General features: G+C 40.4%; 1 protein-coding gene across 2 annotated transcripts in view; it reads right to left on the reverse strand.

Annotated features, from left to right (window-relative positions):
* The window catches only part of astn1 (astrotactin 1), a 518,487-nt gene that overhangs the window by 47,527 nt on the left and 445,700 nt on the right, over window positions 1-25,260 (reverse strand). For both annotated transcript variants that reach the window (XM_080907209.1, XM_080907208.1), the window contains exons 18-20: window positions 7,833-8,122; window positions 5,389-5,522; window positions 4,772-4,923 (exon numbers count right to left, since the gene is read on the reverse strand). In XM_080907209.1, coding sequence (XP_080763335.1) covers window positions 4,772-4,923; window positions 5,389-5,522; window positions 7,833-8,122 — 576 coding nt within the window. The remainder of the gene's footprint in view (window positions 1-4,771; window positions 4,924-5,388; window positions 5,523-7,832; window positions 8,123-25,260) is intronic.

Raw genomic sequence — 25,260 nt, forward strand, 5'->3', positions numbered from 1 at the left:
CAATCTTCATCTGTCCAGAATGTGCACCTCTGCTGTCTTCGGTGCTGCTGCATCTGCTGCCTGATGACGCACGTTCAACCTCAAAACTAATCTAAACTCACAGCAGGTTGTACATTTGCATGGATGAAAAGAGTCTCTATATTTTCATGCTTAACATGGTAAATTGTGCAAACTAGTAAAGTAACAGCATTAAGTATTAGCTGCAATAATGCAGCTACGGCAACCATGTTTTTCCGATAGCGCTAAAGAAAATGCTCTGTGATCAGGGTCCATCGCGATTCACCGATCAATAAAAAGATGCAGCATCGTTCCAATACGAGAGAGCAGGACACAAGCACCTCTCGCTACCTTCAGTAAACTGTAAAATGTACAGAGCGCTCACATTAGATCGACCGTGCTGCAAAACTCAGTTGCAGTCTAAAGAAGAAGCCTTGAAATAGAGACTAAATGCAATCTTTTATAGCCACGAACCATTAGTGCCGAAACTATAGCTCACATTCTCTTTAATACCACTAATAAAGAAAACACTTTCCACTCCCTTCTGAACCCGCAGTATTGATTAATGATCCTCTCTGGTCTGACAAATACAGTTTATTCTCTCATTAAGCTACAACAAACTTTGGTGCTCACAGGGAACCCTAACAGTCTCCGTTATGGATTGGGTCATTACTGCTTAAATAAACCGCCCCTGTTTTGCCAGCTTCTACTCATATAGGGCCAAATAAGCTGTGCTCTCTGTTATGGATGACAGAGCCACACACACTCCTGCTGCTCGTGTAGCTGCTTCACTGACTTCCTCTGAAGTAAATCACTGAATCCTTACGGATTAAACAGCGAAAACAAACAGAAATCATTTTAAGGGACTAATGAAAGCTGCTTGGAGAAAGAGGCGACTAACCTTTGTTGTAAAGCTTAAGTGTGTGTACTGTATGTTATATGTGTGTTGATATACGTGAGAGGTAAAGCAGACTGAAGCAGCTTTAATGCCTCTAGCTGCCATCTGGCTAGTTAAACAACAGTGTGTCCAAAACAGCCACAGCTGTGTAGACACAAGTAAATGTCCTGAAATCAGGCTTCTGAACAAATTACACATACTTCCATTGTTATTACTAGTGTGCACCATCTTGTGGTGGCATTATAAATTACAAGTCAATTATCTGTATAACAACTAAGAGTGATTTTTAAGACTGCACAAAGGTAGAGCGCTCAAAAGGACGTCTTTGTACTGTTAGTGCTGACAAACCTAAACAGACTTTGACTTAGATTATTATTAATGCTTAAAGCGTTTTTGAATGGAACATTTTTGTCAAACTGTTTAACAGGATAAACCTTTGCCATGGAAAGCACCTTTTTCAGGAAATAGTGTTTTCTGCAGCTTGATGACATTTCTTTCTTTTGATCTCTAAACCAGGGTTTCTTCCACACAAATTATGGCCATATGGTGCAGCTAAATTGGTGGACTTATGGTTAGGTTCACATTTCACAGTCTTTAATATTGCTGTGGAGGAATTCTGGCCCCAAACATTTTTCCAGAATTGTTATGATTCAGCCATGTTGGACAGTTTTCAGGCTGTTTAAGATCATGCCAAAGGACTGGTCCACTCAACCACCTTTATTTTTTAGTTTTCTGAACCGAACCGAAGTGCAGTCGAACCTCAGGGCATCAACTGATGGCTGGACATTGACCTTTAGGATTTTTTGGTACAGCAGAATGCTGAAGCAGCAAAAAAGCCTCAGACCAGATGGTATGATGTTGTTTTTATGAAATGCTGTGTTAGTTTTACAGAAGATATAACGGGGCTCACACCTTCCAAAAACATTAACATTAGTCTCGTCAGTCAACAGAATATTTTCCAAAAGTTTCTGGGGATAGTCAGGATGTTCTTTGGAGACGAGCCTTTGTGTTGTTTGTGGGGCGACCGTGGCTCAAGAGTTGGCAGTTCGCCTTGTAATCGGAAGGTTGCCGGTTCGAGCCCCAGCTTGGACAGTCTCGGTCGTTGTGTCCTTGGGCAAGACACTTCACCCGTTGCCTACTGGTGGTGGTCAGAGGGCCCGGTGGCGCCAGTGTCCGGCAGCCTCGCCTCTGTCAGTGCGCCCCAGGGTGGCTGTGGCTACAATGTAGCTGCCATCACCAGTGTGTGAATGGGTGGATGACTGGATATGTAAAGCGCTTTGGGGTCCTTAGGGACTAGTAAAGCGCTATACAAATACAGGCCATTTGTCTTTGCTCAGCGATGGTTTTCACCTTGGAATTCTCCCACGGATGCCACTTTTGCCCAGTCTCTTTGTTATTGTTGAATCATGAACTCTGGGATCTTTTGTGACCTCCTGGATGAGTTGTCGATATGCTCTTGGAGTAATGTTGGTAGATCGGCCACTCCTGGGAAGGTTCACCACTGTTCCAAGTTTTCTCCATTTGGGGATAATGGCTCTCATCGGAGTTTACTGGAGTCCCAAAGCCTAAAAAGTGGCTTTGCGACTCTTTCTAGACTGACAGATGTCAGTGGCTTTGTTTCCCACCTGTTTCTTTAGGCCAGTGGTTCTTAAAGTGTGTGGCGGGGCGCAGAGTTGTGACAGGTGGGGCGCAAGTCACCTGGCAGAAAAGTCATGTGGAACTAATGTTTAACATCTGAATCACTTTTACGGCAGAACCAAGAAATTTGCGGCAGTTTGCTAATAATATGCACATCTCCTCTGCATCCGCTGAAAAGCTGCAGCCGCATGTGTAAGTCCACAGCTGCAATAAAGAAGTGTACGGAGAAGTGCCAAGGTAGGTACCCCCGACGGAATTTGTTTCCCCTGCGTCGGGAGCAAACACTGGGCTGTCCAAGTCACGGACAAACAACATCCCACATTCGTGATTTTTAGTTCACAAACACTTCTTATAATGACCCACTACTCCTGACATTTTGGAGGTTTTAGCTCTGTACAGTTACAGAAGAATACAAATAATTATCAGTCAAAATCTCCTTGCTTTATTGAAATAATCCTGTCCAATAACACGTCAGAACAATAAATGTATCATTTTCTGTTGTCACCCACAAACTGAACAGTAATTAGTAACAGTAACATTCATTTTTCACTAAAACAGTCCATTACTTCCACGTCTAGCTGGTTGCAATGGAGGCGGCGCCAACTGGACCCGCTCTGCCTGCCCAGCGAATGCTCCCGGCGCAAGGAAACAAATTCTGTCGGGGATACCTACTTTGGCATGATTGCGGATGCCGCTCAGGTCCGTCCAAATCCCCTGTAGCGGCGCCGCAGTCAAACTAGGCTGACTGCAGCCACTAAGAGTGAAACGCATTAAACTCTCACTAAATTATTTATTTTTCATCTCTGTTCACAAGTTTCTGGATTTCTTTTTTTTAAAATAAGACTAAGACAGAACTTTATAATGTTCACATTCTGTTTAACTTGTTGCTTTTTTTGAAGAGGTGGTGCAGACTAATGCAGCAGTCTAGTAACAAAAGTCACAAATAGTTGTTTGAAATGAAAGTTGTTTGTTTTAAACAAAAATTACTGAAGGATTCATTGTGAATTAGTTTATTATCTAAAGAAAGTTGCAGCTCGGCTTTACTGTCGTTGTTTCCTTTAGATGGGGCGTGAAAATACTTCTTCCTGCCATGTGGGGAACGATGTGACAAGTTTGAGAACCACTGCTTTAGACTGTGGTGATCTGGTGGTTTTTGGATTCTTTTAGTTTACTTCAGTTTGTTCGGCAAGTGACGATAAATTCAGCTTTCCAAAAAATATTAATTCATGATTTAGCACAAGGCAAATCCTCATTTAAATACTGCATTTTGTATTTACTCAGGTTAACTTTCAGGAAGGTGCCAAATACATTTTCACTGCAGTGTACTATTAGTTCACCTGCGGGGTGGTAAACCTTTGTATCTACAAATTAGCTCAGGCGTACAGCGGTCTTTCTTCAAACTGAGGCTTTTATCGAAGGTGAGATCATTTTTATCTTTTAAAAACTTCGAACGGGCGATTCATGCTTTCATTATATCCCAGCTGGGCTATTGTAACTCCTTATATGCTGGAGTCAGCCAGACCTGCCTGGCAAGGCTGCAGTTGGTCCAGAATGCTGAAGCTCGTCTTCTGACACGTACTAAAGGATGTGAACACATTTCCCCGGTGCTCGCCTCTCTTCATTGGCTCCCTGTCCGCTTCAGAATTAACTTTAACATTTTATTGTTGACCTACAAAGCCCTGAATGGACAGGCTCCCGGGTATTTGTCTGACCTCTTGCAGACTTATACCCCCTTTAGATCTCTCAGATCAAGTGATCTTTTGCTTTTAGCTGTACCAAAGTCGAGGCTGGTTCATAGAGGCGATCGAGCATTTGCAGTCGTAGCGCCTAAGCTGTGGAATAATTTACCCCTGTACATCAGACAGGCTCCCACTGTCAATCTTTTTAAATCTTATCTTAAAACGCATTTTTATTTACTGGCTTTTAATACAGCATGAGAGTTATTTGTTAATTCATATTTGGTGTTTGCTATCAATACTCTAAGTTATTTTATTATGTATGTTGTATTCTTGTACAACACTTTGGTCAACGCTCCTGTTGTAATTAAATGTGCTATATAAACCATTGAACCATTAAGCCATCTATAAAAGTAAAGCAGGGAATATTAGGATGAATGTGATTCATGTTACCTAAAGGTGTTTGCTAACTAGCACCACAGCACGTTGTGCAATTTCCCATCTCGCAGGCTTTGCCATTCATGGTCAAACTCTTGACATATGTTGTGTTCGACTGACGCACCTGTCTCAACTTTAGAGTGGTCGGTTCTCTCTGTCACCTTCTCCTGGCTGATGAGATAATCAACAATCCTCACACCGATTGGGGGCTCCGTGTGGTTCCACTCCATGATGACCAATGAGCTGCTGGGTTCGTAGGCGTAAGACAGTTTAAGCCTGGCAACAGAATGACAGAGATATACAAGCGCACCACTTACTGTAAGATGTTTTCAGCACACTGGCCTCATTACTGTAATTGACAGCTAACATTATCCTTCTTGTTCTGTCAACTGCAATCCAACTGAAAACATGCTCTGCACTGTCACAAACACCTCTGTCAACAGAAAATATAGTCATTTATCCGCTAATGTCTGACTGACTCTGCTGCTCTCTTCTGTAGTTATGTCACTGAAAACATTGTGCACACAAGTTTTATGCCAAGAAATCGATGAATGGCAGCTCAGCGGATTGATTAGAGCACCCAAACCGAGCCGGAGAACAAACGCGCTGACCACAGGAATGTTGCAATAAAACACTGCATGCACACAAATCCGCTGAAGCAGGAGAACAATTTCTGCCTGTGAAACAATTGATTGTATTTACCACAATCCATGAAAGGGGAAGAATACAGGTTTTACTAACATGGGCTGAGGAAGCGGGGCGCAGGTGGGCAGTCCGTCTGTGCCAAAAGCGCTGGAATCACATCGACACCAGTCATCGATAACATCGCCTTTGCCTGAGCACCACAGCATGCTCATCATTGCCTCCTGAAGAGCCTACGATAAGAAACAGCGAGAGGGCAGAGATAAACACACATGAACACCTGTATTTTTACAGCTGTTTTCTCACATAAACTTTTCTACTTCACGATTTTTATACCAGGAACTGTAAGTTAAAAACCCCTGTGTGTTTCTTTTTCCATGCAATGGTCAATTTGTAGGCAAATTTGATTACCTAAGTGGGTGTCTTTAACCAATACAATAAAATGTATCAAATATGCATTAAGTTATTTAATTTACTACACTTTCTCCACTGGACATTGCAAATTATTGCAAATTGGTGTTTGTCTAATGAGGTAAAACATAAAAACATGTAAAAAAAAAACAAAAACATAAAACACTGCATAAAAAAGTAATCAGGTTATATCTATTAGATCCCAATAAACATGCAACATTTTGTTCTACATAAATTTAAAGACTTTTCAGTTCGATGCACCTGTTTCTACTTCAGTAACGCACAGTTTTTCACTTTTATTCTGTCTGCATTCTGAGGGGGTGGTTTGTATATCATTCACTGCCCGAGTTACAGAAAACTTTTTGTGATTGTTGACAGTATTTTCTGGTTTATAGGCTGACAAAGAGAGAGAGCTATCCAGAGTACTCTCAGCGGAACCTCAATTTATCCCTCCACCTCTAAGGCACCAAAAACAATGAAATAAGAATTTTGAACCTGCATTTATTCAACATTCAGATCAGGTCAAAGTGATTCGTTTTTAAATTTTCCACACTCCTCTTAAGAAAAAATTCTGCTATCCCCCCCCCCCTCCCCCACACCAATCGGCAGACAAATCCGCGCGATCAGAAACAGAATTTAAGAGTGTTTTATTAATTTCCTCCCCTACAATCATGCCCCTCTGTGATGAACTGAATTCACTGGACATTAGGAAAAGCAAGCACCTGTTTATATAATGTGCCACAATAAATGAGAGAGTGCAAACCGATCCATGTGGCTGACAGAGCTGTCAATATTCAGTGAGACACAAGGTTCAAAGCCCCAACACTCTTCATGGGGGCGCAAAGTCAAACATGAACAATCAGAGACAAACAGGCTTCGGTCAGACAGGAAATCAAGAAGCCAGTGTTCACTGGTGAGGAGGAACCTTACAGGAGGATAACATGGACACAGAACTCTGTGCTTTTAGGAACGGTGGACTGGAGTGGCTACTACTTAATGAGATTTTATCAAAAGACAGCCGAACCCCTGTCAGACCTCCAGACGTCTCACAGTGTTGGGGATATAGAACCCAGGCAGGGACAATGTTTCACATTTTAACATTACATAAAAAACTGGTATTACGCACGTTACCAGAATGCTGTAGAAAATGTGGAAAACCTGAAAGGCTCATAAAACTTTCAGAGTAAAAATGGTGGAGGTGGGTAGATGTAAATATTGGTGCAATGCTCTTAATGGTGTCAGATTAATACTAGCACAATAGAATTCTTTTCATTCTGCACGTTCAGCATGTGTTAATCATTTTTTGGTAATTAAAAAAAGCATCTCAACCATGCACTATGAAAAACGTCTGAATCTTTTTGTGTTGATTGTCACGTCCATATTATTTATAGCATCAGGGTATGTGAACAACAGAAGCTGACCTGAAGTCCTGCAGAGACAGGAATATTTATTATACAGGTCACAAAAAACCCAGTTTTAAGCTGAAAGGTATGTTTTGTTAACTCGTTATCTCACACACTGCTCTCCCCTACATAAGCAGCCTTTATGGGTTAAAAGTATTGGCAATACCGGCCCAGTATTTACTTGATATTGGATCAATACCAAAATCTGCAATATTGCATAGCACTAGAGTAAAGGCAATATTGGTAACTACAGGGAAGAGTTAAAAAGTACTTTTACAGTTGAACTTTTCTGCACACATACCTGCACAGTCAAGCTGTAGCAGACTCTAAGCAGACTCTTTCAATAACAGCAGCTGTCTGACTGAGCTTAAGGATAAAGGCCTGACACTGCAGGAGTAGCACTGTATTGACCCTGCTGGAGCAGTAGAAGCACTATTGATGTACAGTATTGATGGAGTCAAATAAGGCAGTTTATGGCACAGGATGCTTCAAGCAAAGAAAGGCGTGACATCCTGGAAGGGAAATGCTTCTTTCTGAGGATTTCTGTTTCCATAACCTGTTTCCTAATGAAGCCTTTAGGATCACAAGGACACTGCATAATAAATGTGTTCTTCGATGCTGCACAGGGAATGGATTTCAAGAAGGCACCGCCTTCAATTTAGAGGGTGTGAAGAATAAATTTGTGTAGTTTAAATATTAAAGACCAAACACCCAAAACACTGTACACACCTGGTAGGTCTCATTGTTGGATACCAGCTCATAAATAGGTGTAGCCTTGGTAATCTGCAGCAGCACCGGCTCAGACTGCTGCCGCCCTTGTGCTGCCCTTGGGCTCATGTGGCAGAGGTGGCAGGACCGTGGGCACTGGCCTTGGCTGCTGCAGTCCATGCGGACTCCGGCTGCCATGCGCTTTGCTCCACTGTCCAGCAGACTGGCAATGTACGCAGGGTAGGTCAGCGTCCGGGGCTCCTTGTCGCGCTCCTTGTCGCGCTCCTCGGACTCCTCTGAAGGTGAGTTACCTGAATATACAGAAAGAAGGGAACTGTGTCACTAATTAACTGTCGTTTCTCCAGAGCTTAACAAAATCAAAAGAAGGTTAATAACGCCAAAATCAAATAAAAAAACCCCACAAAAGTCATTCCAAAGAACTTTTATTCATAATATTATTAAAAATAGCCGTGTGCATAAGATACAGAGATGGTGATGTCACATGTTTACGGTAATGAGATTAGGGATTAAGGGAATGAAAAAAGCTGAACTGGGAGATTTTTTTTCTTCTGCGGCAGCAGGCAAAGGCACAAAGCAGTAATGCGTTCCCACATTCCCATACCGCCCTTCTAGAGAGGCTGTAGTCTTTCTGCATCACATGCACAATGCATGAGCAGGAGTGTAAATATTTGAGCTACAAATGCAGCTACAAGAGTTTTATGTTTCATAGCAAGTACGGTTATATCAAAGGATGACGTGTTGTAATAATATGACTATTATTGACTTAATTTCCCTACTTAGTCTGTGGCATTGGAGAAAAATGCATCATTATCATCAGATATCTTTATCTTTGGGCTGAACTTTGCTGCTCAACCCACAATTGTAGCATCATTTAAGGTGAAGTCAACAGGCTTTCCAACGGTATAAGATTTATTGCCCAGAAGCATTTTTATAACAAAGAAATAATCAACCAAACACACATTTCCTTACTTTTTATACTGCGTTTCTATCTATCTACAGATGGAGACTTTACAACATTATTTTAGAATTTGGATACACTGAGATGAAAAGCCGGTGGACCTAATTCTCCAGCTGGTTCCCAGCAAAGGAGGACACAACATCATTAAGTAAATAAGAGTTTAAAGAGCATCCCAGCATCAAATGATAATATGGAATAATTGAGGGAAAATCTAAAAATCATATTTATTTCACCTGATCATTAGAGAAAGATTTATATTTCCACCTAGGCTTCTGGATTCCTTCTAACATTTTGTTGTCATTCTTTTGAAATGAGACACAAACCTTAGAGACAAATAGACAGCATCCACCCTGATCCCAGAGTTCAGATTGAAACACTGACCCGAGAACTAGTACAGATCTCCTAAAGTGAATAATGCAAGATAATGAAGCTGAGTTAAGTCCAGTAGTGATGCAGCTTTAGGCCAGATGGTCTTTCTGGGAAATTTACTGAAAAAATCATGACAAAAACGTGATTTGTCAACCTTAGAAGCCACATTGCTTTTACTCCTTTTAAGCAGAACAACAAATTTCATGTCCAAATGGAAGTCCTTCCTCCTTTTGTGTACCTTGGTGTGTAACATTAGTTAACTTGGCTAACAGAGCAGCCCACTGTGGCCAGCTCTGCTGACCGTGTTAATGTGCACGGCCAAGAGTCACTTTTGGGACAGTGGCAGTCAACTAACAGTAGGGCACAGTTACTGACATAAACTTGGGCTCAGGATGAATGTTTTACCTGTCGTTTTATGCAACTGCTTTTTATTTATTTTTTGGCATGAGATTATTTATGACATAAATTTATAAGGTTGCGACGAACAGAGATGGGCAGTACGTGTTACTGTAATCCGATTACTTTTTTCAAGTAACGAGTAAAGTAAGGGATTACTATTGTGAAAACGGTAATTAGATTACCGTTACTTTCCCGTAGGAACGCTGCGTTACTGCGTTACTAAAACCGTGATATTTTGCAAGAATGTCTCATGACAGTGACGTAAGCGAGTGCGACGTTCGTGACAACAGCTGTGTGCAGATCAACAAAGTGCAGGAGAGAGTATCAGCTGCAGCGTTTAAAGCGTGGAAGTACTGATCTTACTTTGAGTTTGGTTCCATAAAAAGTGACAAAAACATTAGTGTCCGCTGTGCGTGAGAAGAAAACTTCTTTTTACAGCGAAAAAAACCCCTAAACTTCCAACAAGCACCGAGTAGCTATGACGTAATGGGAAACTCAGAGAAACTCGCGGATTCTTCCACTGACCGCGGCACACCTGCACCAGGGTAAACCTCCGCCTACCCCACTCCTGCTTTACAGGTGAAAATAGAGCAACAGGACCGCTGAGTCTTTGACTTTATTTATTTTCTGCTGTGTTTTGCTTGCATCTATTTGAAAGAGTGAGTGTAAACACACAAAATATTTTATTTTATGTGCTGGAATGTGCAGAAAATAGGTTTAAATGCTAAACTAATTTCTTCCAGTCAGAGAATGGTGCATATAATAAAATTTTTGCTTGATGCATAAAGTTAAAAGATTAAAATCAATAAAACAAGTTTTAAAAAGAGACTTTTCCATTTGATTACATTTTGTATGATGGATTATGCAGAAAAAGTAGAATTGGGCTGAAAGATCTATCACTTTATCACCTATTCAGGTTGTAAATCGTGTTTTTAAAAAGTAACTAAGTAACTAAGTAATTAATTACGTTTGAAAATAAGTAATCAGTAAAATAACGGGATTACTTTTTGGGGGAAGTAATCAGTAATTAGTTACTGATTACCTTTTTCAAGTAACTTGACCAACACTGGTGACGAATGCTGGCCTTCTGTGATTTTGTTTGCCTGGGTCCCCAACAGACTCGAGAGCTGCCACTGACTATGATTAAGATTGTAATAGAGTTTTATTTGTGTAAATGAGAAAAATACACATCCAGCAGATTATAGCAAAAGTTTATTGAATGAAATTTCTGTATTATGCAAATATATGAATCAATTACTCCCCATTAAATGTTATTTCCTCTCAGACAGAGTGGGTTATCTGCTTGCAAAGGAAATAGGAAAGCAGTGAGAGAGGGAGACATGCTTAATGCAGAACTTTGACAATATTTTTGTTCTTTAAAAGGCTGAATTTTTCACATTAGCATTTTGGGGACTGCTTGGAAGTGAGCAAACACAGGCAATTTAAAAGCTCAAGCACCAATTAGGGAATAAGCTTGTTGTGCGAGCTGCCTTTGATGGAATACAACCCATTTTATGAGCCATGGGAAGATGGGAAAAGTGTGCACACAAGCTCGGGGACCAGCACACATGCAAAACAAGAAGGAAGACCATTTTCTGATTGTCTAATATGAATAATTTCCCCCTCTTAGTGTTTACTTTTTGTTTCACCAATTCCATTAAAATAGTCTTTTACAAAAACATCTCAACTTTCAGTTAACAGAACAAAAAACAGTCAAATACGAAAAGCAGAATTAGACTGATTGTGTTTGCGCTTATGCAAATAGACGTCTATGTGTGTGCACCTGAGTCGAAATACAAAGAGATAAGAATGAAAGTGCAACAGTAACAAACCAGTGGTGGCTTTGTTATGGATGCAGTTCTCATCCATTTGATAACATTGTCCCACACATCTGTGAAATATATACAGTGCACACTTCATTTTGTCTGAAACCATCTGAATTGTTGAGGTTTAAGGAGGAAAAAAACACAGACAGTCACGTGAAAAGGAACATTTCCACAGGACTGCAGCGTCACACCTTGATTCACTAATATTTGAAGTCATATGTTATGGTTATACCTCTCTGACCTGTCTACCCCACGTGATGCTGTGTAATGTATGTATGGTCGGAAGGGTAAGACGGTGCTGGCAAAGGTCGGCAGCCTTAACCCAATTTCCTTCGGGGTCAACCTTCAGGATCGATAAAGTTTTATTGAATTGAATTGAACTGAATGTTTCTTAATGACGTCATTGCAGAGGAGTTTGAATGCACTCTTTACAAAGATGCCTCAGTTCAGTCAGGTTGAGCTCTGGACTTTAACTGGAGCATTGCAACAGTTTTTTTCAGGCATCCTGCTGGAGATTTGCAGGTGTGCTTGGGATCGTTGTCCTGTTGCATGACCCAGTTTCAGCTAAGCTTTAACTGTTAGACAGATGGCCTCACATTTGACTCTAGAATATTTTTTTACACAAACGGTCAACTCAGTGACTACAAGCTGTCAGGTCCTGTGACTAAAGTCAAGTTTATTACCTCTCCAACACCATGCTGACAGTTGGTGTGAGGTATTTGTGCTCATATGCTGTGTTTGGTTTTCTCCATATGTGGTGCTATGCATTATAGCAAAGTCTGAGATGTAATTTTGGGGCTTTTTGAGGTTTCTCTCAGTATTACACAGTCTGACCTTTGAGTAACAGTCAACATACGGAAAAACACCAAAAGATTCAACGATTCAAGATTCAAGAAAATCTTTCTTGTCTTATTGCAAGTCTTCTTCTTTGATCTTGAACAACAAGGTGCTGCTGCTGAGACAGGAAAACAGACCATGGCCCTTTAACTATGAGACAAAACTGTATACATGTGAAGAAAAACATCAAAATTGTAATAAGTGTCAAACAGAAGCAGTGGGACCAACAGCCTACAAATACATACTGTGCCAGTCTAAAGACAAATGTTTTATCTCTGCTTTCAGATCAGGTCGTTCCATGTTCAGCATGCAGCTCTGTTACTTAGATCTGTCGAGGTCTGGTTGCACGTTTGTGAATCTTCGATGTTTATGTCAGTGGCAATGCTAACATACAGCCCTGATTCCTTGTAACTGGGTCAATGAGGTAAATCTTACTAATCAGAGGCTCGTGTAGTTAAATGAGGTCTGATTTAGGACTGAGTACAAAATCAAACTTTGAATGTTCACATATGCCGGCTCCTGACAGGCATGTCTGCATGGTGTGCGTGCATGAATAAAAAATAAAGGCATCCTGTTCCCCTGACTAATCAAAGGCAATATAGAAGATCAGGCTTTTGTTTGTACTGGAGAAGTACGTGGGTAGAAGTAAATCAATACAAAAACAGAGAGATAAGGAAAAACGAATGGAGGCAGTACTTTGAGGAAAAATCAAACATTGCAGGTTACGTATGTGAATAATACCACGGACACCGATGTCCTTGCGCTCCTAATCTGCCAAACTTTAATCCATCCCCGTCAAACGGCCTTACTAATCAGCTCCCATCACTCTATCTTCACTTGCCACCTCCTGGCAGACGGATATTAAATGTGGCAGTTAAATTAGGGCAGGCGGGTGGCTTTTAGGGCAAAGAAAATTGGCAATGATTACTTCCGTTTAGTTTTGGTTCACTTCAGAAGTGTTCACTGTCAGCTGAGACCAAGGGGGATATTAAAATGGATTAGCAGCCTGGCCTGAAGACACCTGACAGACAAGATAAACAGCATATTATCACCCCAAGACCTTTCTACATCGTTACAGATTTCATAAGAAATAAAAATATAGAACAGATATAGTAAGTGTGGTACATATAGTATGTGCTTGAAGAATTGTTCTAGGATTTTATGGTTTTTCAAAGAATTCTGTAGAAAAATTCAAGTTTACCATAAAAACAACGCAGAGTAATAACGTCGAGTCTATCGGCAGCTCCAGGGTTTCCCCTTGGTGAGGGGAAGCTCAGCTGCAATACCAGGGGGTGACCTCAATGTTAGGCCACAGATGATGACTCAGCTGGTAAATAGAGCATACTATTTACTGTAACCTGCTTCAGCCTGCCCACTGTCGCTGCACATCTACAAGCTGCTTTGCAACCCACCTCCTCCCCAGCTCCTCCACGTAGACGACTGAAGAAGCTTCAGAATATATGTATATATATATATATATATATATATATATATATTAGCCATGCTGCCTAAAATTACTGCAGCAGGAAGTATTAGTCGCTCTTAATTTTAAATTTTAAAGCTAACAGCTTTAAGAACATGTCAGATATGAAGTTAGCAGTTGAACTTGTTAGCAGCTGAAGATCAGCCTCTGGCTGCTGGGCTGGGGTGGCACCCTGTGATCGTGGGTTCTTTGCGGGCTTTTTGCTAGCATGCTACACGCCTGCAAAGGGTCAGTGTTACGTTATGCTGTAGTTTTTATCGTAGAAGTAGTTTACACTTTATCATTGCATTATTTTCATTTTTTGTATTAAAATAAAAGGAATGTCCATATCTCCAATCCACAAACGTTGCAGACTGCTCCAACATTTTCCTTCTCCCTCCACATGAACAATATCACCAAGTGCGTTAGTAGAAAAAGGCATGTTTCATGCTTTTCTCTTTCTGTCCACCCATTGTGCAGATAACTGAACAACCTGAGTAACATAGCGAGCAACATAATTCTAACTATAATGTAATAAATCTATTTATTGATGTAATTTGTTACATTACTTAAAAATGTAACGTGATTAAAGTAACATGTTATTTTGGGATGCATTAAACCCAACACTGTGGCTAGTAAGGAAAAAGTAGCCCTTCCCAGAGATCATCTTTTCCTTTATACTGCGTATGATTTACATCACTTTAAGCTCATGTAGTCAGTAAATGAAACAGCAAATGCAAAATGGCTAAGGTTTGTGGCAAGCAACCGCTGGAGAGAAGGGTTAATCAGCTGAACGACAAGACTTTTCTGCTAAAAAACAAACCCCAGCACCACTTGGAACTATTGCGTTTTTCTCATAAACGGACATCACTGCTAATGTCTTGCATATGAAACGATAACAATACTACTGCAACACAGAGACACAACCTGGCTTGTTTGTTTAGTGAGTCTCTGACATGCATACTTGTCTGATGCATAGCATAGACGCCCTATTGGATAAGTGGACTTGCTCTCCACAATCACACCAAGAGTCACAAAGGCTCGAATCTACTTAACGCGAGGAAATGAATGCCTGACCTTCAAATGCATGTATTTTAGAGATGTGTGTGCATTAATCTACTTGTACACAAAAGTGCAAGTATAGTCTTGATATGTTGAGAGGCACAGGATGTTGTATCGTTTGTATGAACATCTCTAAAAAGCTTTGAAAGGTAAGTTACAGCTCGCAGCTGTGAGAAATGGATGTTATTCCATCTGATATGCATGTTGTATTTTTCAGTCGCACAGACAAAAACAAGACAGCAGAGTGCTCCGCTTTGAACTTTGCTTAATGTTTCTTGCTGTTTCAGTGTCTCTTTGTCTCGTCTTGCCATATCTCCTCTGTGTGGTTCCCCTTTTACTCTCTTACCCGACAAAATGCCATAATCACACCTCTTTTTCACAACGTGCGGTAGGTGTGAGGGAAAAGCTGTAAGCACTGTATCCCTGCTCTGCATCTCTCTGCTAAAACAAGAAAACAGATCACATTTTCCTCACACATTTTCTGGCACCGCCTCTACATTTCCATTTCCATTACTTCTCTGTTTTTCCTGCCTTTTGTTCTGTCTTTAGCTCAAGCTCGCAATCTAGAAAGTACCCTCACACACATGCATCTAAACTGCTGTCAACTTCAACCAATGCACATGAACACACACATGCTTTAAACTGTTTTACAAGCAGTGTATTGCTTTGAAGAGGATACATGTTGGGGGAAAGACACACACACACACACACACACACACACACACACACACACACACACACCTCATTAAAAGTAATCCATGTTTAACTGAGTCAGATGTCTCACGAAGGAAAGTGATGACGAGACAGAATAGAGAAATAGTGCCTTCACATCCTCCTCCTCCTCCGCCTCTGCAGAAATACAATTTTGGGTGTAAATTTTGGAGGACGCTACCTAATGTGGTCTACGTCTGACAGCAGGGGCAGAGAACACAGTACCTTTGCGAGCCTATGTGCGTCTGACTTTTTGATAGCTTGATATTTGGTTTATTCAGTGTTGGGAGCACATAAAGGAAACTACATGTAGTACCATTTTTTATTATATTTCTATTATATTAAGGTAAGGATTAGTCCGTTTTTATTTTTATAATGGCATACCTGATCTTGTCAGCATCAGTGTTAAAGCGATAAAGTACACATTTGCAGTTCCTCTTTGATTTTGTAGAGCAGTCATAGCAGCTATATGAAGCAATGTATCAGGTGTGTGTTTTTAGTTTTAAGGTGGGTTTTCTTTCTTCTTTTAATCTGGGAGTGGTAAAGTAAATGGGACCTATAGTGTTTTATATTGTCCTAGTGGAGCGCCTCACTCTCAGGCTTACTTGTGACTTCCGCTTTCAGGAGCTTCTCCTGTGGAACAAGCTCCCAGTTTGGATTTGGGAGACAGACACCCTCTTTACTCTTAAGAAAATGTTCAGATTTTGCTTTTTATGGATCAGGTGAACCCTGAACCCTGCCTTAGTTAACCCCTGGAGGATCTTAGAAAAATGCATACGCTATCGGACCTAGAGCCACAAATCGACCACGCCCAAAAAGTGCTATAAAAAATTTATATATTAATATTTTATTCCACTTTAAATTAGCCAATCTTTTAAAACTACTTCTCCCTGAACTATCCATGTAAAGTTTTAATTATATTTCGGGGGTTTTAACCCTTTTAATCGCAGTTTAATTACATGTGCGCACCGTTTTTTTTAGCCCCCCGAAACAAAACGAAATATTTAAAAAAAAAACATTTGAAGTAATATTTGATTGTTATTATAATTAGGCCTTTAGATGGACTAAAGATTGGCACCAACCTTCATTTCGATCGCCTTTTTTTTTTTTTCCGGACCAGAAAATGGTCTCCAGGCGGCAAATGCTCCTCCTCTAGGCCGGAATCGGTGCATGCTCCCGGGTTGACTCGCGACGATGACCGGGGCATGTTGCGTCGGACCCCTTTTTCCAACACACACATCCGGTACCACGTCACAACAAATACGTCATTTCCTGTTGATTAAAAAAAAAAAAAATCCAACCTCAAACGGTCCGGGGGGGGGGTGCCAAGATGGCGGAGTGAGTAGACGCTTTCTACCGAGTTCTGCACAGAAAGTTCGTGAACAACGGTAAAACCTAAGCTTTATGCTGCTAACACTAACAATTCACTAAATAAGAGAAGATACAGCAATCATAGGGCAAGAAGCAGCAGAATGCCGAATCAGAAAGGAGCGAAAAGGGGACTGGAAAGTTCCAAGTCTAAGATAGCGCCTGAGAATGCTAACGAGGAGAGTGCTACGTCCAGCAACGTGCTAATGGATAGCTTCCATAACTACGCAGCCACTACGGTGGCACTCAAGTTAGCCGAAGAAGAAATGGATGAGTTCCCACCTCTCCCTGTTACACCTCTCCAATCGCCAGCTCCGAAGAAGGTGATGTACGAACGCAGCAGCTCTGACCCAGTTGATGTAAATGAGATAATTTCTCGTCTGTCGGCACTAATAAACACCAGGTCTGATAACATTGAGAGCATGGTGAGAGAGAACTCGAACATGGTGAAAGAGAATACGCTCCAGATTGAGGGTCTCAAAAAGACGATTGATTTTGTGTGCGCGGAAATGAAAGATATGAAGGGGAAAGTTTGCGACTTGGAAAAAAAAGTAACTAAAGAGGAAGGTCGAGTGGACAACTGCCAACAGAGAATATCTGAGTTGGAAAGATATTCCAGGAGGTGGAATCTCAGACTACATGGAGTCAAGGAGGCTGAGAAAGAAGACGTAAGGGGAAAGGTGACTGTGATATGCCAGTCTGTTCTGCCAGAACAAAATCGTAGGCTGCCTGACGTTATCGACACCGTACACCGACTCGGAGCCAAGCGACAAGGTAGCACCAGACCTAGAGGCATCATCGTGCAGTTCACCTCCCGAATCTACAGAGATGCTGTATGGAAAGCAGCCAAAACATCCTCCTACCTGCAGGACAATCATTTGAGGTTCGCTGAAGATCTGTCCAGGGAGGACAGAGAACGTCGTGACAAACTGTGGCCGATGATAGACAAAGCCCGTAAGGAGGGTAAGCCGCAGTGGCGGCTCCTGAAAAAAATCTCAGGGGGGGCAATTCAAAAAAACGCTCTTGAATACGGTTTCGTTGGTCAATGTATCTTAGCACCATGACTAACTGACAGTGTGTAGAAATGTCAGTGGTTTCATCAGCTTGAATGGCTAAAAACTTCGCTGCCTTTACTTCTTCCACGATCCTTTCTCTCAGAACTGCCAACATGCAATCCAGGATCTCGTTCTGGACTGTTTTCGAGGTGCCTTTAAATACAGTAGCATTTTCAAGGTGTTGCCTCAAGTCGTGATCAATTGATGCCATCAAGTCGACTAAACCTCTAAAAATCCCTGGATTGTCTGAGGAATCACTTTCATCATGTCCCCGCATTGCTAGCTCAAAAGCACCACAAAACTTAATACAATCGATGATTTTAGATAAAATATGACGGTTTTTATCTACCTCTTCGTTGTGCCTTCTTAAAGCAATCCGATGTCCATCATCTAGCTGCGCCGCTATGCTAGTTTTCCCTAGCACAGCTAGCTTTACACTGTTGTCCATATGAACTCGTGAGCTTTCATGTTTCTTGATTCGTTCGGAGAGGTGCTTTAAGTCGGTTTGTCCAGATTGTGTCCACGTCAAATCACACTTGTCACTTTTGAACAGTATGCACGGGAAACAAAAAAGTGCATTAGCTGTTCCACAGCCTGTCAGCCACGACTTGCGCTGGAACCAACTCCGACAAAAAGTCCTGTTGTATGCTTTTGACTTCTCCTTCGTTGCCTGGGTTAGTTGAATTTCGGGCTTGTCAGGTCCCAACTCTTTAACTTGCAGTTTTTCTGCCATTGTCCTTCTGGCAAAAGGGTAGGTTAGAAGCGATCTAACCGAATTTGGGGGAGGCTGTGCCTCAACCGTTAACAATACCGCTGCCATCGTCTCTCTCTGACCTTATAGCTCACTTAGGCTACTGACTGAGGTAAAATTCTAGAACAGCAAATCTTCGCGCATTTTCTGCAGGGGCGCAATTTTAAGCGCCCCCAAACCATTTAATTCAGCGACGCTGATAGGTCAGATATTTATTATTTTCCCCTGGCAACCATTTAATGATAGGCTATTTCGCTGCATATCAAGGGCGCTTTGACGAGCGCCCCAGAAGAAGAAAAACACCGTTTGTTGGTTGAACTTTAATGAGTCAGCTGGTGAAAATGTTAAAATACGCCTGGCTGTATATGGGCACACACATAGTAAAACTATCATTGATGAATTTTTTAAAAATATATATTTTTACTCCTCCACATTTGGGGGGGCGGAGCCCGAGCGCCCCCTATGGGCCAGCCGCCACTGGTAAGCCGGCTTATTTCGTGGGAGGCCGAGGATTCATCAGTGGATCAGAAGTTTTCCCTCCTTCATAGAGACGCTTATTCAGTCTCCGAAATGACATTTCTGTGAGCTTGTTTGCATGGTGAACTTGATATTTTCACCCTCAGGTTAAAATTTTATTTTGTGTTGAAGAGTGTGTTTATCTATAAAAAGCTATATTTAAACCATAGTAGATAGTTAAAAACTGTATTTTTGTAAGCTTAGTCACTCAGGGTTTTTACTGTTCTACTACCTAAATTGTGCAGCACCCGGTCCCCTTATCCTATAGATCTATTCTTAGCTGTGGAAGTTTAGAACTTACTTTTTCTCTTTCTTTTTTCTAATAACTTTGTCTTTTTCATTTGTTTCTCTTAATACCAGGGGTTTAAGACAAACATGTAAACGCAAAGCTTTGTTTTTATTTGCCAAACAATTTAAAACAGATTTTTGCTTTTTCCAAGAGAGTCATTCCACACCTGCTGATACAAATTTTTGGAAATCACAATGGGGTAATGAAGTCTGGTTGTCCCATGGCTCTGAGCGTTCTGCTGGAGTTGCCACGCTTAAAAATTCTTTTTCTGGAGATGTGTTACACTCTGACTGTGACACCTTAGGACACTACCTCTGCTCACTAATCAGACACAATAACAGTACTTTCATTGCAGTAAATATATATGGTTACAATAATAAAACTGAAAATGATAAATTACTTGACTCCTTAGAAGAAAGAATTAATTTCTGGCTCTCCAAATACCCAAATTCAGTCCTCTTAATTGGTGGAGACTTTAACATTGCTTTAGACAATACGGTTGATAGGTGGCCTCCAGGGCAGCAGTCTTCATACAGTGCAAACTTAAAAAAATTTCATGGGAAAATTTAATCTTGTGGATATTTGGAGAGAAAAATTTCCAGATGATAGACTCTTTACTTGGAGCAATAAGACAGGATCCAGGCAATCACGTATTGACTTTTGGCTTGTTTCTGACTGTATTGATAAAGATAATATTACCGTTAATATACTTGCCACCCCCCTCACTGATCATAGAGCAATTCACATTAACGTCCAAATGTTTACACTGGATACTATACCTCATAAATTCTCTTATTGGAAGTTAAATAATTCTTTACTAAAAGATAAAATGGTTAACATGCAGATTAATAACTTAATTGTTTATTATTGGAACAAAGCTAACAGAGAGAAGTCCTTTTGTACCAATTGGGAACTTTTTAAATTTGAAGCATGCAAATTCTTGAGAAGATACGGGAGTCAAATTGCTAAATTAAGGAAAGCTGAAGAACAAGAAGTAATAAGCAGAATTGCCTCTTATTACCAGAAGTCCCCAGAAGAAATCTCAGAGAAAGATAAATTAAGTTTACTAGAACTTCAAAATAAATTGGACGGTTTATATCGACGCAAGGCTGAGGGTGCTTTCATAAGATCCAGGAAGAGGTGGCTGGAGGAGGGCGAACAAAATTCTGCTTACTTTTTCAGACTTGAAAAATACAGATCAAAAACAAACTCTATTCATCAACTAAATATTAATGGCATTGTCTCTGACAATCCTAGAGAAATTTCACATTTCTGTGCCGAATTCTATACTACACTATACGACTCAAAATATAATGAGGCTGTCTCAACAGGATTTTTCAATAATATTAAAAACCTAAAATCTATTGTTGTGGAAGATAGAAGTTATTGTGACAGCCCTCTGACTGTGGAGGAAGTTTGTAATTCCATTTCTGCACTTAAGGCCAATAAATCTCCCGGCACAGATGGTTTGACTGCAGAGTTTTATAAATCATTTTCTAATCTCCTGGCTCCATTTTTACTGCAGGTTTTTACAGAAAGTATAGAGAACAACATCCTCCCTCCTTCTCTTACTCAAGGTCTCATAACACTTATTCCAAAACCAAACAAAGACTTACTCTTTATTGATAATTGGAGACCCATCTCCCTGCTTAATAATGACTATAAGGTTAATACTTGCTAACAGAATTAAAGAGGTCTTGGAAACAATTATTGATGAGACACAATCAGGCTTTATGAGAAACAGACACATTTCTAATAACATTAGACTGGTTTTGGATTTACTTGATTACTCTGATCTGATACCTGACAATAGTTTCATTCTCTTCCTGGATTTTTATAAGGCTTTTGATACAATTGAACATCAATTTATTTTCCACTCTTTGGAAAAATTTGGCTTTGGCAAGTTTTTCTGTAAAGCTGTCAAAACCTTATACACAAATGGCAATAGTTCTATTAAAATGATTAACGGCTCCACCCCGAGATTTGACCTGAAACGTGGTATTCGCCAAGGATGTCCTATTTCACCATATTTATTTTTACTTTGTACACAAATTCTTGCAACTAATATTTCAAACAGTGTTGTACAAGGAATCACCATAGCTGATAAGGAGCTCGTCATCAGCCAGTTAGCCGATGACACCACACTCTTCTTGAAGAATGCAAACCAAATCCCTCCAGCCCTTACTGTGATTAGTGATTTCTCTGAGGCCTCTGGTTTATGCCTAAATCTTAAAAAGTGTGAGTTACTAGCAATTAAAGACTGCCCTGCAAATACTATCTGTAATATCTCTGTTAAACAAGAAGTCACATACTTGGGACTCTTAATATCCAAAGACCAAAAATCAAGATGCTCTTCAAACTTCACTCCAATTGTACAGAAAACCCTAAAAAAGTTCAACCAGTGGCTGCAAAGGGACTTGTCTTTGAAAGGTAGAGTGTTAATTACTAAAGCTGAAGGGTTATCCCGATTAACATATGCTGCTCTCTCCTTACATCTGGATAAGAAAATTAGTAAAGATATTGACCGTATGCTCTTTAATTTTATATGGAAAAACCGTACGCATTATATTAGAAAAACTGTTGTGATGAATAAGTACGAATCAGGTGGGCTTAACGTCTTAGACTTTTCTACTTTAAATAACACTTTCAAAATTAATTGGGCTAAACATTTTCTTAAAAACCCTACCTCTATCTGGAACTTTATACCACATTATATTTTCTCTCGTTTTGGTGGCTTTAATTTTGTTTTAAATTGTAATTACAATGTTGAGAAACTCCCTGTAAAGCTTTCATCCTTCCATAAGCAGGTCCTCTTAGCGTGGACCCTCATTTATAAACACAACTTCTCACCTCACAAATACCTCATCTGGAACAACAGAGATATTTTATAGAAAAATAAATCACTTTTCCTGGAAACTTGGATCCAAAATGGGATCCTATTGGTGGCTCAGCTGGTTAATAAAGAGGGACAACTACTTACTTACAACGACTTTATTGCACTATATAATTTTCCAATCAGTGTTCAGGAATTCTCAATGGTGCTTGGTGCCATACCCTCAGGGACTTTAATGTTATATAAAAACACTGACAGCTCGATCTCTACCTCAGTCACTCTCTCTGGTCCAGCTGAGTCACCAATAGGAAAAATCTGCTTTTCACAGGAACTTGGTAATAGCAATAAGAGAATACGTAGTTTATTCCAAGAAGATATCGTCTCTCTCCCATATATAATATCTTATTGGAACCGATTTGTTCCAGATATCAAGTGGAAGACAGTCTGGATGGTCCCCCATAAATATTTGATTGTAAATAAGGTAAAAGAAGTCTCATTTAAAATTCTACATAAATGTTATCCAGCCAGTCACTACATGGTAAAATTTAAAAGGGACATAAATACTAATTGTACTTTCTGTGGGGATCATCCAGAAACTGTGACACATCTTTTTTGGTACTGTTCTTTTACACAGAGATTCTGGAAGGAATTTAGCGGGTTTGTTATTGTCCATATTTTAAGGGAGTTTTCTTTACGATGGGAAAATGTTTTATTCTGTTTCTTTAAGTTCCCCAAGAAGCATGATAAATGTTTTTTTATGATAAATTTGTTAATACTTTTAGCTAAATTTTATATCCATAAATGTAAGTTTACTAACAAAACACCATATTTCTGTCATTATTTTAAGGATGTGGAAATGTACATACAATCAATATCAGACTCCACCAACAAAAAGGCTCTCAAAACAATTTATGTATGTGAATTTTTGCGTGTATTCTTATAATTGTTACCTTTTTCTTTTACCCCTGGCTTTGTGTGTTCATGTTCTGTTGTTTTGTATACTTCATCTGTTCGTATGTTGTATACTCATTGTTTGTTAAATAACGTTTATTTAAAAAAAAAAAAAAAAACGGTCCTGGGGCCGAAAATTGTCCCGCCCGATCAGCGGGCGAAGCCGCTGCAGCACGCCGGAAATGACGCTTCATTCCCCGCAGGTCTCTTTAAGCAGCCCGCTGTTTTCCAGCCCCGGGTCAAATGTGGAGCAAGGGCGCCACCCGGTGGACAAATAAAAAAATTACAACTCTAAGGCCAGTACTGCAAGCGGAAGCATTACCGATCACGATCGATTTGACCGTAATTTTTTTGCCGTGAAAAATAGCGTTTATAATGGGTTTCAATGGGGCACAAATCGACCACTAGGTCCGATAGTGTAAGTTTATCGATAGCTTAGCCACTGAAGCTAATTTCCGGAAGTCATACTGAAATTTTAACAGTAAATGTGACCGAACTTTTTTTTGCAGACTTTCGCTATATTCCATTCAACACTGTGCAAATGGCAGGTAATCAAAATTTGAAAATAGCCACAAATCGACCCAAGACCCTCCAGGGGTTAAGCTGCAATAGCCTTCAGGTGCTGGGGAATTTCTCCTTCACTCGTTTCACTCTATGTGTTCATACACCACCGTTGCATTGACTCTTACCTATAGTTCACCCACTGTTGCCAAGGGCTTGTTCATGCATGGTTGTCTGATCGTTGAGGTTCGCTTTACATTAACGCACCTTGAGGTGTGGTTGTTGTGAATATAGATATAAAACTGAACAGAAGAGTTTCAGACAAAGTGTGAATAAATGGGCTGGATCAAGATGCAGTAAAGGACAAAAAGGATCATTTTGAACTCTACTCGATTCCCCGAGTAAGAATTTTGAGCTGAAAAATGAGCATAAGACTGTAAGTCTCCTTCAACACTTATTTTGGAGTTTAATGTTTGAGTTTTCTTTTATTACTGCATATTATCATTGTTGTGTTATCATTTCAGAATGTTTGTCCCAAGCATCGATGTGGTCTGAAAACCAATCTCGGATACCAGCTGAGGCTTAATAGGCTTGACTAAACTGTAGACACAGTCTAAATGCACGATGGCAGACTCACTCAATCATGTATTAGTGGACGTGTTTATTTGTGGGTCAGTGTTTGTATGTGTGCGACTATGAAGCTGAAGATTTCAGGCTGCTTTGACCCGTGCTGTACTAGGCGGAATGACTCATCTCTATAGTACACAACAGATGGAGCTCAGAGCTATTCAGATTCATATAATACCTCTCCATCCACCCTGTCCTCCTACACTCTCTGAGATATAATTCTTGTTCATCTGCGACTAACTGACTCAAGTCAGTCGTCTTGTTTACAAAAATATCAAGTTTATAAATGTTTATGGCTATGAGACAGAAGACAAGAAAGAGCGACACGAGAAGAGAAAGGGATGAAGAATTGTTCAAGGATGTAATCTTCAGACGTTGTTTGGGTGAATATTTTTCAGAATTTTGGATTGAAAGCCTTAATTTCCTGTCTCTCGCGGGCCCACAGATCCTCTCCATTATATCTCCTTTCATCAGCCCTCTTTGTGAAAGGATGACTCATTAAATCACCATTCATCTTTGTGATCAAAGTGCCGTGATTTTAGCTCCTGACACCATCAACCTCATTTTTAACAGAGGCTTTTAAACTAAATGTCTGACTTGACACCTCTTCTCTCCTCCATCCTGTGTGGAATAATACCACTCAGTGTGACTCCACTAACTTCAGTGACTGTGAAATACTAGCGTTCAGCCACTAGATGATGCAAGCGGATCGCTCACTTTGGCGAATTCTGCAAATGGGAGACACCAATGTGCATGCTCCACTGTTCAGCAGACAAAAAGAGGGCAAATCATACCCAACCTTTTAAATGCGTCTGGCCGAGATGAACGTTACATGGTTATGGAACGTAATCATGAGCGCTTCTGCCGAGCCGAGAATGTTGGAAATTAAAGCTGGCAGTAGCTTAGTAAATGG

Source organism: Rhamphochromis sp. 'chilingali' (assembly GCF_963969265.1).
Source record: "Rhamphochromis sp. 'chilingali' genome assembly, chromosome: 16".
Lineage (NCBI taxonomy): Eukaryota > Metazoa > Chordata > Actinopteri > Cichliformes > Cichlidae > Rhamphochromis > Rhamphochromis sp. 'chilingali'.